We start from the raw sequence: 16,369 nt of genomic DNA, 5'->3' as shown, positions 1-16,369 counted from the left end.
TCCTGTTACCTGTATTCCTGGTTGCTCCCAGAACAGAGGAATGGAACCACGGATCTGGATGAAGGAAGACACCTGGTCATCCAGGAAGATCACCTGCAGACAGAAGAAGAAGAAGACAGAAGGAGGAGATGACAGAAGGAGGAGACGACAGAAGGAGGAGACGACAGAAGGAGAAGACAGAAGAAGACAGAAGGAGACAGGAGAAGACAGAAGGAGACAGGAGAAGACAGAAGGAGACAGGAGAAGACAGAAGGAGAAGAAAGAAGAAGACAGAAGGAGACAGGAGAAGACAGAAGGAGGAGAAGACAGAAGGAGGAGAAGACAGAAGGAGGAGAAGACAGAAGAATACTTTAGTCATCCATAGAAGACGGTCATTTGTCTCCCAGGCCCTCCGACATACACACCGATACATTTATTTTTTAACCCTTTATTTAACTAGGTAAGTCAGTTAAGAACAAATTCTTATTTTCAATAACAGCCTACCGGGGAACAGTGGGTTAACTGCCTTGTTCAGGGGCAGAATGACAGATTTTTACCTTGTCAGCTCGGGGATTCGATCTAGCAACCTTTCAGTTACTGGCCCAACGCTCTAACCACTAGGCTACCTGCCGCCCAATACTATAGTCAAATAGATATGCATGGACGCACAGACTCAGACACTAGCGTGGACAGGCTGGAGTAGAGGACAGCCACAGTGCCGAGAGAAACGTTTGTTATTCCCTTCTGTAATTGTTGTGATTAAGGTTGGTATAAAATATGAATACATAGGGCAGTGTTAATGTTGATATTACAGACGGGCATGATTAATCAAATATCACAACGGAAGTTAGTATTCGATTCATTGGGAGAGTATACCTTTTTAGATAATTACAAAGCCTTTAGAAAACTGTGACATTGCTACAATAGACCATTACATTTGAAATGTGTATAAAACAAACATTTTTATGACAGTTTTTAATGTAAAAGTAGCCCACCGGTCTAACCTCACCTCCTTCCCTCTTCCTCCAGACCTACCTGTTCAGTCTCTATGAAGTAGCCCACCGGTCTAACCTCACCTCCTTCCCTCTCCCTCTAGACCTACCAGTTCAGTCTCTATGAAGTTGGCCACCTGTCTAACCTCACCTCCTTCCCTCTCCCTCTAGACCTACCTGTTCAGTCTCTATGAAGTTGGCCACCTGTCTAACCTCACCTCCTTCCCTCTCCCTCTAGACCTACCTGTTCAGTCTCTATGAAGTTGGCCACCTGTCTAACCTCACCTCCTTCCCTCTCCCTCTAGACCTACCTGTTCAGTCTCTATGAAGTAGCCCACCTGTCTAACCTCACCTCCCTCCCTCTCCCTCTAGACCTACCAGTTCAGTCTCTATGAAGTTGGCCACCTGTCTAACCTCACCTCCCTCCCTCTCCCTCTAGACCTACCAGTTCAGTCTCTACGAAGTAGCCCACCTGTCTAACCTCACCTCCTTCCCTCTAGACCTACCTGTTCAGTCTCTATGAAGTTGGCCACCTGTCTAACCTCACCTCCTTCCCTCTAGACCTACCAGTTCAGTCTCTATGAAGTTGGCCACCTGTCTAACCTCACCTCCTTCCCTCTCCCTCTAGACCTACCTGTTCAGTCTCTACGAGGTTGGCCACCTGTCTAACCTCACCTCCCTCCCTCTCCCTCCCTCTAGACCTACCTGTTCAGTCTCTATGAAGTAGCCCACCTGTCTAACCTCACCTCCTTCCCTCTCCCTCTAGACCTACCTGTTCAGTCTCTACGAAGTTGGCCACCTGTCCGTCATCGTTGGCCCCTCGGACGTTGAAACGTGTCCCGGCCCTCTCTGAGCTGAGGCGGGAGATGACGCAGGCCTTGGCCTGTTTGTGACCTGCGTAGATAGTTCTGATCTCCACCCCGCCACACATCAACCTCAACAACCAGTCATCACAGTTCACACCGTAATGCTTTAGGTGAAGGTGAAGAGACTGGTTCCTAGGGGAGACGAGATACACGTCAACCTCTACACACAGGTGCATGTCATAAGAGCCATGATGCACTAAGCACAACACCAGCAGATCAGCCACAATATGAGACGGCATGAGGTGCAAAATGAGCTATGATTATGAGGTGCAAAATGAGGTATGATTATAATGAGGTGCAAAATGAGGTATGATTATGAGGTGCAAAATGAGCTTTAGGATAATGAGGTGCAATATGAGCATTAGGATAATGAGGTGCAAAATGAGGTATGATTATGAGGTACAATATGAGCATTAGGATAATGAGGTTCAATATGAGCATTAGGATAATGAGGTTCAATATGAGCATTAGGATAATGAGGTGCAATATGAGCATTAGGATAATGAGGTGCAATATGAGCATTAGGATAATGAGGTACAATATGAGCATTAGGATAATGAGGTACAATATGAGCATTAGGATAATGAGGTACAATATGAGCATTAGGATAATGAGGTACAATATGAGCATTAGGATAATGAGGTACAATATGAGCATTAGGATAATGAGGTACAATATGATGTATGGTACAATAATACGACTTGGATTGAGAAAATAAATCATTTGTATTGAGGTTTACATTTTAGTGATTGAACAGATGCTCTCATCCAGTCAGTGCATTCATCTGAAAGTAGCAGCAGCAAGACGAGACTAGGTTAGGACCTAGGTTAGGACTAGGTAAGGACCAGGTAAGGACCAGGTTAGGACTAGGTTAGGACTAGGTTAGGACCTAGGTTAGGACCTAGGTTAGGACTAGGTTAGGACTAGGTAGGACCTAGGTTAGGACTAGGTAAGGACCAGGTTAGGACCTAGGTTAGGACTAGGTTAGGACCTAGGTTAGGACCTAGGTTAGACCTAGGTAGGACCTAGGTTAGGACCTAGGTTAGGACTAGGTAGGACCTAGGTTAGGACTAGGTTAGGACCTAGGTTAGGACTAGGTAGGACCTAGGTTAGGACCTAGGTTAGGACCTAGGTTAGGACTAGGTAGGGACTAGGTAGGGACTAGGTTAGGACTAGGTAGGGACTAGGTTAGGACTAGGTTAGGACTAGGTTAGGACTAGGTAGGGACTAGGTAGGGACTAGGTAGGGACTAGGTTAGGACTAGGTAGGGACTGGGTTAGAACTAGGTAGGAACTAGGTAGGACCAGGTAGGACCAGGTTAGGACTAGGTTAGGACCAGGTTAGGACCAGATTAGGACTAGGTTAGGACCAGATTAGGACTAGGTAAGGACTGGGTAGACCAGGTTAGGACTAGGTAGACTAGGTAAGGTAGACCAGGTTAGGACTAGGTAGACCAGGTAAGGTAGACCAGGTTAGGACTAGGTAGACCAGGTTAGGACTGGGTAGACCAGGTTAGGACTAGGTAGACCAGGTTAGGACTAGGTAGACCAGGTTAGGACTAGTAAGACATCATACTCAATCACTTTCAGCGAAGCACTTTTCTGATCTTCAGAATCACTTTAATATTTTGAGTCTAAAAATGTATTTGTCCCACTCCCCAGTAGAAGAAGAGGTCAGTATATATAATATGTGTCCCACTCCCCAGTAGAAGAAGAGGTCAGTATATATAATATGTGTCCCACTCCTCAGTAGAAGAAGAGGTCAGTATATAATATGTTCCACTCCCCAGTAGAAGAAGAGGTCAGTATATATAATATGTGTCCCACTCCCCAGTAGAAGAAGAGGTCAGTATATATAATATGTGTCCCACTCCCCAGTAGAAGAAGAGGTCAGTATATATAATATGTGTCCCACTCCCCAGTAGAAGAAGAGGTCAGTATATATAATATGTTCCACTCCTCACCAGAAGAAGCGGTTGTCTGTGGTGTCCTCCTTGATCCGGCGGTGGGCGTTGAGGCTGAGGTCCATGCTGATGCCGCTAGAGGACCAAGCGAAATAAAAGTTCCCAGAGTTCAAGACTTTCCTGACATCAGCGATACGGTCGTCGTCACTCGGGTCGTTCTTCAGAGAAACAAACTCTGTAGACGTGACCCGGAACACCTCAGAGTCTTGCACTTTCCCTACGGAGCTACAGCCTGCTGCTACCACCAAGCTGTGGAGCATGGAATCACCTGGAGAGAGGGAGGGGGGGAAAGAGAGAAAAGGAGATGGAGGAGAGGCGGGAGGGGAGGATGGAGAGGAGAGAATGAGAAGAGAGTTGAGGAAAGGAGGAGAGAGGGAGGAAGAGAGGGCGATGAAGGGAGGAGAAGAGGAGACGAGGAAGAAGAGAGGAGAGAGGGAGAAAGAGTGGAGACGAGGAGGAGGACGAGAGGGGAGAGGAGACAAGGAGGAAGAGAGGAGAGAGGGAGAAGGAGAGGAGATGAGGAGGAAGAGAAGGAGACGAGACGAGGAGGAAGAGAAGGAGACGAGACGAGGAGGAAGAGAAGGAGAGAGGGAAAAGGAGATGAGGAGGAAGAGGAAGAGACAAGGAAGAAGAGATGAGAGAGGGAGATGAGGAGGAAGATAGGAGAGGAGACAAGGAGGGAGAGAGGACGAGGAAGAGAGGGAGAAGGAGTGGAGATGAGGAGGAAGAGGAGACGGAGAAAGAGGAGATGAGGAGACGAGGAAGAAGAGATGAGGAGAGGGGGTTGAATGATAAGAGAAAAGGAGGAAGAGAAGGAGATAGTAAAAACATGGGGACATGGAAATAGCAGGAGGGAAAAGAGAGACGATAGGATGAGAAGAAAGAGATAGAGATAGAGGACGAACAGTGTGTTAAACCCCATGCCATCATACGGTCATTACCAGTATAGGGTTAACTGAGCTTGTTGTTTGCCTTCCTTCCTTCCTTCCTTCAGAGTCAGTAAACAGGTAGTGTTATATCAACGTGATCTGATCTGTAAAACTGGCTTTAATCTGTTTAAAGCTTAGCTTCCTACCATGTTATCATAACAGGCAGGCCTTCAAGATCAAGCAGAGGGCAGGAGATAGAGAAGCTCTGCAGTCAACAGGCAGGATTTACTGTAGACTACAGGCTCCTCACAACCCTACAGTAATGGCATTGATTAAAACTAGGAAGAATGTTCTGCATTTGCCATGTGATCATCCATGCTTCATTGGGCTGGGCGATATGGTCAAGATGTCATATTACATTTTGACATTATTTTATATTTATTCATAATATAAAATTCTAAATATGCTTTATGAGAAGTTCATGAACCTAGAGTGCAAAACACAAACATAAGTGATTTCAAATAGGTATTTCTATATTCTGATTGTTTTATACCGTTCAACTAAACAATTTTCAACATTTTCATAAAAATGTCTGCATTTCCTGCTCTTTTTTTTTTTTTTATCCTTTCCACATTGTGTCACTCAGGGCTGCATGATATGGACAAAACATCCAGGCCTAGTTATATTGGTGAACTGTTGAAATCATTGAAATGTAATGATTATTCTAATTCAATAGTTGGAATATAGTGGGCAGCACTTCGAATTAGAGGTCGACCGATTAAAATCGGCATGGCCGATTAATTGGGGCCGATTTCACGTTTTCATATCAAATCGGTAATCGTCATTTTTGGACGCCGATTACATTGCATTCCACGAGGAGACTGCGTGGCAGGCTGACCACCTGTTACGCGAGTGCGGCAAGGAGCTAGCTAGCATTAAACTTATCTTATAAAAAACAATCAATCTTCACATAATTACTCGTTAACTACACATGGTTGATGATATTCCTAGGTTAACTAGCTTGTCCTGCGTCCAATGCAGTGCCTGTTAATTTATCATCGAATCACAGCCTACTTTGTCAAACGGGTGATGATTTAACAAAAGCACAATCGTTGCACAAATGTACCTAACCATAAACATCAATGCCTTTCTTAGAATCAATACACAGAAGTATATTTTTGGAAACCTGTATATTTAGTTAAAATAAATTAATGTTAGCAGGCAATATTAACTAGGGAAATGGTGTCACTTCTCTTGCGTTCATTGCGCGCAGAGTCAGGGTATATGCAACAGTTTGGGCCGCCTGGCTCATTGCGATCTAATTTGCCAGAATTTTACATAATTATGACACAACATTGAAGGTTGTGCAATGTAACAGCAATATTTAGACTTAGGGATGCCACCCGCTCGATAAAATACGGAACGGTTTTGTATTTCACTGAAAGAATAAACGTTTTGTTTTCTAAATGAGTTTCTGGATTTGACCATATTAATGACCAAAGGCTTGTATTTCTGTGTTATTATATTATTCTTAAAAGTCTATGATTTGACATTTCATAGAGCAGTCTGACTAAACGGTGGTAGGCGGCAGCAGGCCAGTAAGCATTCATTCAAACTTTACTGCATTTGCCAGCAGCTCTTAGCAATGCTTGAATCACAGCGCTGTTTATGACTTCAAGCCTATCAAGTCCTGAGATTAGGCTGGCAATACTAAAGTGCCTATTAGAACATCCAGATATTGCACATTTACTTTCTTCTCGAACACTGTGTTTTTGCATTATTTAAACCAAATTGAACATGTTTCATTATTTGAGACTAAATAGATTTTATTTATGTATTATAATAAGTTAAAATAAGTGTTCATTCAGTATTTTTGTAATTGTCATTATTACAATTACATACACACCATTTTATATATATATATATATATAAATAAACGCCCGATTAATCGGTAGCAGTTTTTTTGGTCCTCCAATGATCGGTATCGGTGTTGAAAAATCATAATCGGTCAACCTCTACCTTGAATACACTATTGATTGACATGAAAACAAATTAATAAACCAGGGCGGATTTATGGTGACTGGGTAGGAACGGAAGTATTAGTCAGCGGTTCCTAGGGGACCCTATACAATTTTACATTCCCCTTCTTCATGTAGCTAGCTAGCTAGCTAGCTAACATATTCATGCTTCACCTATTCCTCTCTGATTTAGAAGATTTTTCACAAACAACCTAACCTGACCTAGAGCCAACACCAGAAGAGTGTATTACAAAGCAAGATCAAGGAGCTAGCCAGCTAACTTGCCTGAATATTCTGAAATAACTTTTACATTTTTAGAAAAATAAGCTTGAAATAGGCTCAACAACCAAACACACATTTAGTCATTTAGCAGACGCTCTTATCCAGAGCGACTTACAGTAGTGAATGCATACATTTCATACATTTATTTTTATTTTTTATTTTTATGTTTAGCTTTTTTTTATGAACCAGAAAATCAACTGTTATTTTCTGATTGTTTTTATCAAAGTTACCTGGCTAACTCAAAACTCCATTGTTTTGTAGTATACCCTTCAGCATTGGTCATCTAGCTAGCTAGCTATCCAGCTAACTAGCGCTTAGCATTAACAGCTAATGCGATTTATTTTAGCCACAAATTGCAAAAATACACAAACTGAATGGCAAGTGAAGTGCTTGTGACTCCGTGGTCGAGCAACACCAACAACCGCTCTCTCCTGATGAACAGGAGGCAGGGCTGTGGGAAGCGGCATGCAGGATATGGAGAGACGACTTGCAAGTCGCAAACAGAGTAAACTATAAAAACGGACATTACGCTCGCCAGAGTTGCTTACCACATGTAACAAACCGAACATTAAAATACCGTTATAGAAGGTAAAGTAAAAACCCAAACCGGTCCGTCCATCAATACCATCAATACCGGTATACAAAACAATTTGAAAACCTTCCTAATATTGAGTTGCACCACCAACTTTTGCCTTCAGAACCCCATCAATTGGTCGGGGCGTGGACCCCTTCGTCGGGGGCGTGGACCCCTTCGTCGGGGGCGTGGACCCCTTCGTCGGGGGCGTGGACCCCTTCGTCGGGGCATGGACTCTATAAGGTGTCGAAACCTTTCCACAGGGAAGCTGGACCCATGTTGACCAATGCTTCCCACAGTTGTGTCAAGTTGGCTGGATGTCCTTTGGGTGGTGGACCGTTCTTGATACACACAGGAAACTGCTGAGTGTGAAAAACCCAGCAAGGTTGCAGTTCTTGACACAAACTGATGTGCCTGGCACCTACCAACATATCCTGTTCAAAGGCACTTCAATATGTTGGTCTTGCCCATTCACCTTCTGAATGGCACCACACACAATCCATGTCTCAATTTTCTCAAGGCTTAAAAATCCTTCTTTAACCTGTCTCCTCCCCTTCATCTACACCGATTGAAGTGGATTTAACAAGTGACATCAATAAGGGATCATAGCTTTCACCTGGATTCACCTGGTCAGTCTATGTCATGGAAAGAGCAGGTGTTCTTCTATAGTAGAATACAGTATACCACCCAGGCCCTAATACTTCTCACAGGGTAGGGGCCCCATCCACACAGGGTAGGGGCCCCATCCACACAGGGATAACATTAGATCCATGCTAGGCTATATGATTATACGGTGCTGCATCCAATAGGGTGTTTACAGTAATCAGACCCCCAGGTGTCAAGTACATTACAAGTACCTTACCTTTAAACCTTATCTTTAACCCTTACCCTGAACTTGTGACTCACCCAGGTTGAGGCGAAGGACTCCCAGAATCCCGTAGGCGTCCATCATCTTGGTGTAGGTGTTCTTAATGGCCTCCTTCTCTGCTGCCGCTGGCGGAGGGACAAAAGACATCAGGACTATCATTATACGAAAGACAACACTCATTATGTTACGGACTATCATTATTACATTTACATTTTAGTCATTTAGCAGACGCTCTTATCCAGAGCGACTTACATTTCATACATTATTTTTATTATTTTTTTTTTTCCTGTACTGGTCCCCCGTGGGAATCGAACCCACAACCTTGACGTTGCAGACAACATGCTCTACCAACTGAGCCACACGGGACCACTATCATTATACGAAAGACAACACTCATTATGTAACGTAAAAATAGTTACTTGACAAGGGCACTTACAGTGCTTTCAGAAAGTATTCACATCCCTTGACTTTTTACACATTTTGTTGTGTTACAAAGTGGGATTAAAATTGATTTAAATTGTATTTTTTTTTGTCAACGATCTACACAAAATACTCTAATGTCAAATTGGATGAAAAATGTGAATATTTCTTTAAAAAAAAAAAAAAAATAAATAATAATAATAATATTTCTTGATTTGACAAGTATTCAACCCCCTGAGTCAATACATGTTAGAATCACCTTTCGCAGCGACTACAGCTGTGAATCTTTCTGGCTGTGAGTCTCTAAGAGCTTCCACACCTGGATTGTGCAACATTTGCCCATTATTCTTTTAAACATTCTTCAAGCTCTGTCAACTTGGTTGTTGATCGTCGCTAGGCAACCATTTCAAACAGATTTGAGTCATAACTGTAACTCAGCCACTCAGGAACATTCAATGTCTTCTTGGTAAGCAACTCCAGTGTAGATTTGGCCTTGTGTTTTAGGTTATTGTCCTGCTGAAAGGTGAATTCATCTCCCAGTGTCTGGTGGAACTCAGACTGAACCAGGTTTTCCTCTAGAATTTTGTCTGTGCTTAGCTTCATTCTGTTTATTTTTTTAGCCTGAAAAACTCCCCAGTCCTTAATGATAACAAGCATACCCATAACATGATGCAGCCACCACCATGCTTGAAAATATGAGTGGTACGACAACAGTGTGTCCTCAGTCCCCTCGTGTACTCCCTGTATACCCATGACTGCATCGCCTCACACGGTTCCAACTCCATCATCAAGTTCTGACGACACGACAGTAGTAGGCCTGATTATCAACAACAACGAGAGTGCCTACAGGGACGAGGTAGACCTATCCCATCAACTTCAGCAAAACAAAGGAGCTCATTATGGACTTCAGGAGGAACCAGGCTGGGCACGCCCCTATCCTCATCAACGAGGCCGCCGTTGTGATGGTACAAAACGTCCAAGTTCCTCGGCGTACACGTCTCCAAGGAACTGAAATGGTCAAACCACACGGACACCGTGGTGAAAGACTTCAACCTAAGGAGGGTGAAGAAATTCAGCCTGTCCCTGAAGACCCTCACAGTGTTCTACAAGAGCACCATCGAGAGCATACTGTCGGGCTACATCACAACCTGGTACGGCAACACCACCGCCGCGGACCGCAAGGTGCTACAGAGGATGGTACACTCAGCTGAACGCATCATTGGGTTCACACTGCCTGCCCTCCAGGACACCTACAACACCAGGTGTTGCAGGAAGACTTTCATCACTCAGACGTGGGCAGCACAGGAGCATCATGGTTAAAAGTAAGACTGGCCAATAGCTTCTACCCCCAGACCATCACGCTGCTGAACAGCCAGAAATAGTCAGCTACCTGCTCATGTCCTGTCCATTTTTTTTACAATACTACTTTAGTGCCTTGTTGCAAACAGGATACATGTTTTTGAATATTTTTTATCTATACAGGCTTCCTTCTTTTCACTCTGTCATTTAGGTTAGTATTGTGGAGTAACTACAATCCTCAGTTTTCTCCTATGGCAGCCATTAAACTCTGTAACTGTTTTAAAGTCACCATTGACCTCAGGGTGAAAAATCCCTGAGCGGTTTCCTTCCTCTCCGGCAACTGAGTTAGGAAGGAAGCCTGTATCTTTGTAGTGACTGGGTGTATTGATACACCATTCGAAGTGTAATTAATAACTTCACCATGCTCCAAGGGAATATTCAATGTCTGTTTGTTTTTATACCCATCTACCAATACGTGCCTTTCTTTGCGAGGCATTGGAAAACCTCCAAGGAAAACCTCACTGGTCTTTGTGGTTGAAATGCACTGCTCGACTGAAGGACCTTACAGATAATTATGTGTGTGGGGCACAGAGATGAGGTAGTCATTCAAAAATCATGTTAAACACTATTATTGTACACAGAGTGAGTCCATGCAACTTATTATGTGACTTGTTCAGCAAAGTTTTACATCTGACCGTATTTAGTTTTGTCATAACAAAGCAGTTCCGTATTGACTCATCAGCTTTTCAGTTTTAATGAATTTGTAAAATTCGAGAAAAACAGGAGTCCATTTTGACATTATGGGTTATTGTGTAGGCCAGCAACAACAACAACAACCAAAAAATCAAAATGTTATCAATTTTAAATTCAGGCTGTAACAACAAAATGTGGAAAAAGTCAAGGGGTGTGAATACTTTCTGAAGGCAATATATGTATAATGTAATCTAAGACAAGATACTAAGTAAGTATTTTCCAAGCCAGAACGGCCCATAGAGGCAGGAGCCCATCGCCTGTTTCTGTAGTATGAGGACGCTTGATGTAGGAGTACACACCCTGGACAGATACAGTGGCTTGTGTAAGTATTCACCCCCCTTGGAATTTTTCCTGTTTTGTTGCCGTACAACCTGGAATTAAAATTGATTTTGGGGGGGGGGGGTTTGTATCATTGGATTTAAACAACATGCCTACCACTTTGAAGACGCAAAACATTTTTTATTGTGCAACAAACAAGAAATAAGACAAAAAAACTGAAAACTTGAACGTGCATAACTATTCACCCCCCCAAAGTCAATACTTTGTAGAGCCACCTTTTGCAGCAATTACAGCTGCAAGTCTCTTGGGGTATGTCTCTATAAGCTTGGCACATCTAGCCACTGGGATTTTTGCCCATTCTTCAAGGCAAAACTGCTCCAGCTCCTTCAAGTTAGATGGGTTCTGCTGGTGTTCAGCAATCTTTAAGTCATACCACAGATTCTCAATTGGATTGAGGTCTGGGATTTGTCTAGGCCTTTCCAAGACATTTAGATGTTTCCCCTTAAACCACTCAAGTGTTGCTTTAGCAGTATGCTTAGGGTCACTGTCCTGCTGGAAGGTGAACCTCCGTCCCAGTCTCAAATCTCTGGTAGACAAACAGGTTTCCCTCAAGAATTTCCCTGTATTCAGCACCATCCATCATTCCTTCAATTCTGACCAGTTTCCCAGTCCCTACCGATGAAAAACATCCCCACAGCATGATGCTGCCACCACCATGCTTCACTGTAGGGATGGTGTTCTCGGGGTGATGAGAGGAGTTGGGTTTGCGCCAGACATAGCGTTCTCCTCGATGGCCAAAAAGCTCAATTTTAGACTCATCTGACCTTCTTCCATATATTTGGGGAGTCTCCCACATGCCTTTTTGGCGAAACACCTAACGTGTTTCCTTACTATTTTTTTTTTTAAGCAATGGCTTTTTTCTGGCCATTCTTCCGTAAAGCCCAGCTATGTGGCGTGTACGGCTTAAAGTGGTCCTATGGACAGATACTCCAATCTCCGCTTTGGAGCATTGCAGCACCTTCAGGATTATCTTTGGTCTCTTTGTTACCTCTGATTAATGCCCTCCTTGCCTAGTCCATAGGTTTTGGTGGGTGGCCATCTTTTGGCAGGTTTGTTGTGGTGCCATATTCTTTCCATTTATTTATAATGGATTTAAAATGGGGCCTTTCAGAACAGTTGAAGTCGGAAGTTTATATACACTTATGTTGGAGTCATTAAAACTCGTTTTTCAACCACTCAACAAATTTCTTGTTAACAAGCTATAGTTTTGGCAAGTCGGTTAGGACATCTACTTTGTGCAAGACACAACTAATTTTTCCAACAATTGTTTAGACAGATTATTTCACTGTATCACAATTCCAGTGGGTCAGAAGTTTACATACACTAAGTTGACAGTGCCTTTAAAAAGCTTGGAAAATTCCAGAAAATGATGTCATGGCTTTAGAAGCTTCTGACAGGCTAATTGACATAATTTGAGTCAATTGGAGGTGTACTTGTGGATGTATTTCGAGGCCTACCTTCAAACTCAGTGCCTCTTTGCTTGACATCATGGGAAAATCAAAAGAAATCAGCCAAGACCTCAGGAAATAAATTGTAGACCTCCACAAGTCTGGTTCATCATTGGGGGCAATTTCCAAACGCCTGAAGGTACCACGTTCATCTGTACAAACAATAGTACGCAAGTATAAACACCATGGGACCACGCAGCAGTCATACCACTCAGGAAGGAGACACGTTCTCTCTCCTAGAGATGAACGTACTTTGGTGCGAAAAGTGCAAATCAATCCCAGAACAACAGCAAAGGACCTTGTGAAGATGCTGGAGGAAACAGTTACAAAAGTATCTGTATCCACAGTAAATCGAGTCCTATATTGACATAACCAGAAAGGCCGCTCAGCCAGGAAGAAGCCACTGCTCCAAAACTGCCATAAAAAAGCCAGCCTACGGTTTGTAACTGCACATGGGGACAAAGATCACACTTTTTGGAGAAATGTCCTCTGGTCTGATGAAACAAAAACAGAACTGTTTGGCCATAATGACCATTGTTATGTTTGGAGGAAAAAGGGGGAGGCTTGCAAGCCGAAGAACACCATCCCAACCATGAAGCACGGGGGTGGCAGCTTCATGTTGTGGGGGTGCTTTGCTGCAGGAGAGACTGGTGCACTTCACAAAAGAGATGGCATCATGAGGATGGAAAATTATGTGGATATATTGAAGCAACAAGACATCAGTCAGGAAGTTAAAGCTTGGTCACAAATAGGGCTTCCAAATGGAAAATGACCCCAAGCATACTTCCAAAGTTGTGGCAAAATGGCTTAAGGACAACAAAGTCAAGGTATTGGAGTGGCCATCACAAAGCCCTGACCTCAATCCCATAGAACATTTGTGGGCAGAACTGAAAAAGTTTGTGCGAGCAAGGAGGCCTACAAACCTGACTCAGTTACACCAGCTCTGTCAGGAGGAATGGGGCAACATTCACCCAACTTATTGTGGGAAGCTTGTGGAAGGCTACCCAAAACATTTGACCCAAGTTAAACAATTTAAAGGCAATGCTAACAAATACTAATTGAGTGTATGTAAACTTCTGACCCACTGGGAATGTGATGAAATAAATAAAAGCTGAAATAAATCATTCTCTCTACTATTATTCTGACAATTCACATTCTTAAAATAAAGTGGTGATCCTAACTGACCTAAAAAATGGATTTTTACTAGGATTAAATGTCAGGAATTGTGAAAAACGAAGTTTAAATGTATTTGGCTAAAGGTGTATGTCAACTTCCGACCTCAACTGTATATACTGAGATCATGTGACACTTAGTTAAATATTGTCCACCTGTGTGCATTCTAATGTGACTTCTGAAGGTAATTGGGGGCACCAGATCTTATTTTAGGGGCTTCATAGCAAAAGGGGTGAATACATATGCACACACCACTTTCCAGTTTATTTATTTTATTTAATTTTTAATTTCACTATTTTGTGTATGTCCATTACATGAAATCCAAATAAAAATCAATTTACATTACAGGTTGTAATGCAACAAAATAGGAAAAAACACCAAGGGGGGTGAATACTTTTGCAAGGCACTGTACAAGAACAATGGCAACATGGTTCCTATCAGAGCTAGGCGATATAAATATTCAATAAAAAAAAATCCATATCACGGTAAATAGACTGAATTATCCAAAGGTTCTGAAATACTTTATTAAAATATATCAATTAGGCAATCTCATTAAATATGTTGGTTTAACTTTGTCAATACACTCCAGGACTGGACTTGTCCTGAGCAGATTGTGGATAAATACTTTTTTCCATCTTTCTGTCTGTAAAATACTGAAGACAAAGACATGTATGTAAAATGCATTTTTTTCTAAGAAAAATATACAAAATATCAACAATTCCCTTTGGGAAAGTCTGGAGAATATAACCAAGCATAAACACCACCACCACCTGTGGTGCATATAACCAAGCATAAACACCACCACCACCTGTGGTGCATATAACCAAGCATAAACACCACCACCACCTGTGGTGCATATAACCAAGCATAAACACCACCACCACCTGTGGTGCATATAACCAAGCATAAACACCACCACCACCTGTGGTGCATATAACCAAGCATAAACACCACCACCACCTGTGGTGCATATAACCAAGCATAAACACCACCACCACCTGTGGTGAATATAACCAAGCATAAACACACCATATGAGGAGAATATGATATCAAGGCTGAATCATATCCGGCCGTGATTGGGAGTCCCATAGGGCGGCGCACAATTGGCCCAGCGTTGTAGGCCGTCATTGTAAATAATAATTTCTTCTTAACTGACTTGCCTAGTTAAATAAAGGTTGCATATGTGTCTTCACCACCCAGATATTGACATTATTAATCCTATTCAGGTGCTAGAAAACTAAACTGGTGGAAGAGACAACATTACAACCAGTTTCTCACTTGGTTTTCCGCTGCACTGCAGCAGGACTGGTTTATAGAGGGGAGGGATAGGGGGTCTGTTGTATATCTTATGATCTGCATGTTGATGACATTCTCCCGTATAATAAATATGTCAATCTATTTAAACACAGCATGGTTTAAGGTGGAGATGGGTTTGTAATTTAAGCATTTTATTAAAATGTCCTTTTTTTTTTTTTTTTTTTTTTAAACGAAAGTATCTGTGATAATCCATGAACCAATCAGTGTGTGTCTTACATAATACGGCGACGGCGCCTGACTCGAACATGAGGCATTCATCTCTGTTCCTGGTTTCCACGATGACGCTGTACGGGGGCGGGTCCAACTTGTGGTAGATGCGATATCCTTTGCTGAAGGCCATGTTAGATCCAAGATGAGGCTGCCAATGGATGTCACACCTGGAACCAAAAAAAAGGACACAGGAAGTAAGAGCTGATTAACAATGACTGTGATGTGGTTGTTTTAAATGCACCGACTGCGAGTCGCTCCGGATAAGAGCGTCTGCTAAAATGACCAACGTGTAATGAATGCTAAATGTATGACAGCTAGCCTGTTTCACCAGGAGAGGAGAGATACTGTACGTGTGAATGTAGGAGTCAGATTTGGACCCCCCCCCCCCCCCCAAAAAAAAACATTTGCAAAAACGCATATCTGCATGCTGAGTGTTCGTACTCCTTACATGCTGACCACACTGCTCGCGTTACGTGTGCTCGCGTTGCAAAATAAAATGTACACGTACATGTTATTCAATCATTGCACCCACACTGCTAGCGAGGTTATGCGTAGCCAGGCGCTAAAACAGAACTTTGTTCTATTTGTGACGCTTGACGTGCTGCAAGTCCCGCCTCTCCCAACTCCTCATTGGTTTTTAGGAGCATATACCCACGTGGGTGATTGAAAGATGAACTGAGGTCCACACTCCAATCCAGTTGGTGGTGGTAAGGAACCTTAGTTGGTTGCTAACTGCCATATAAAGACCGAAGAAGAAGAAGCCTGAATGAGGAGAGATTACTGGAAACTAACTTCCCCTTTTCAGGTATCCCAGGACAAATGAGCTAGCAACAGCAAGCTAGCTAGCTAACTAAATGGCCTTGAATGTTTCCTGTGTTTTCGACCTGTCCCCCAAATTTAATTTAGTTGGTTCAGAGTTCGTTTGGATGTTTCAACCTGCGTGTCCTGATCTCATCTGGTGTGGATGGACAAAAATCAACATACCCGCAATGGTGTAGG

The 16,369-nt window shown here is 42.8% G+C and overlaps 1 protein-coding gene across 6 annotated transcripts in view; it reads right to left on the bottom strand.

Annotated features, from left to right (window-relative positions):
* The window catches only part of synj1 (synaptojanin 1), a 97,780-nt gene that overhangs the window by 71,036 nt on the left and 10,375 nt on the right, over positions 1 to 16,369 (bottom strand). For all 6 annotated transcript variants that reach the window (XM_029770371.1, XM_029770374.1, XM_029770375.1 and 3 more), the window contains exons 2-6: positions 15,377 to 15,537; positions 8,450 to 8,536; positions 3,801 to 4,068; positions 1,744 to 1,969; positions 10 to 93 (exon numbers count right to left, since the gene is read on the bottom strand). In XM_029770371.1, coding sequence (XP_029626231.1) covers positions 10 to 93; positions 1,744 to 1,969; positions 3,801 to 4,068; positions 8,450 to 8,536; positions 15,377 to 15,500 — 789 coding nt within the window. In that variant the 5' untranslated portion in view covers positions 15,501 to 15,537. The remainder of the gene's footprint in view (positions 1 to 9; positions 94 to 1,743; positions 1,970 to 3,800; positions 4,069 to 8,449; positions 8,537 to 15,376; positions 15,538 to 16,369) is intronic.

Source organism: Salmo trutta, chromosome 12 (genome assembly GCF_901001165.1).
Source record: "Salmo trutta chromosome 12, fSalTru1.1, whole genome shotgun sequence".
NCBI lineage: Eukaryota > Metazoa > Chordata > Actinopteri > Salmoniformes > Salmonidae > Salmo > Salmo trutta.
The sequence above is the reverse complement of the archived record's forward strand: the minus strand, read 5'-3'. Positions and strand labels throughout refer to the sequence as shown.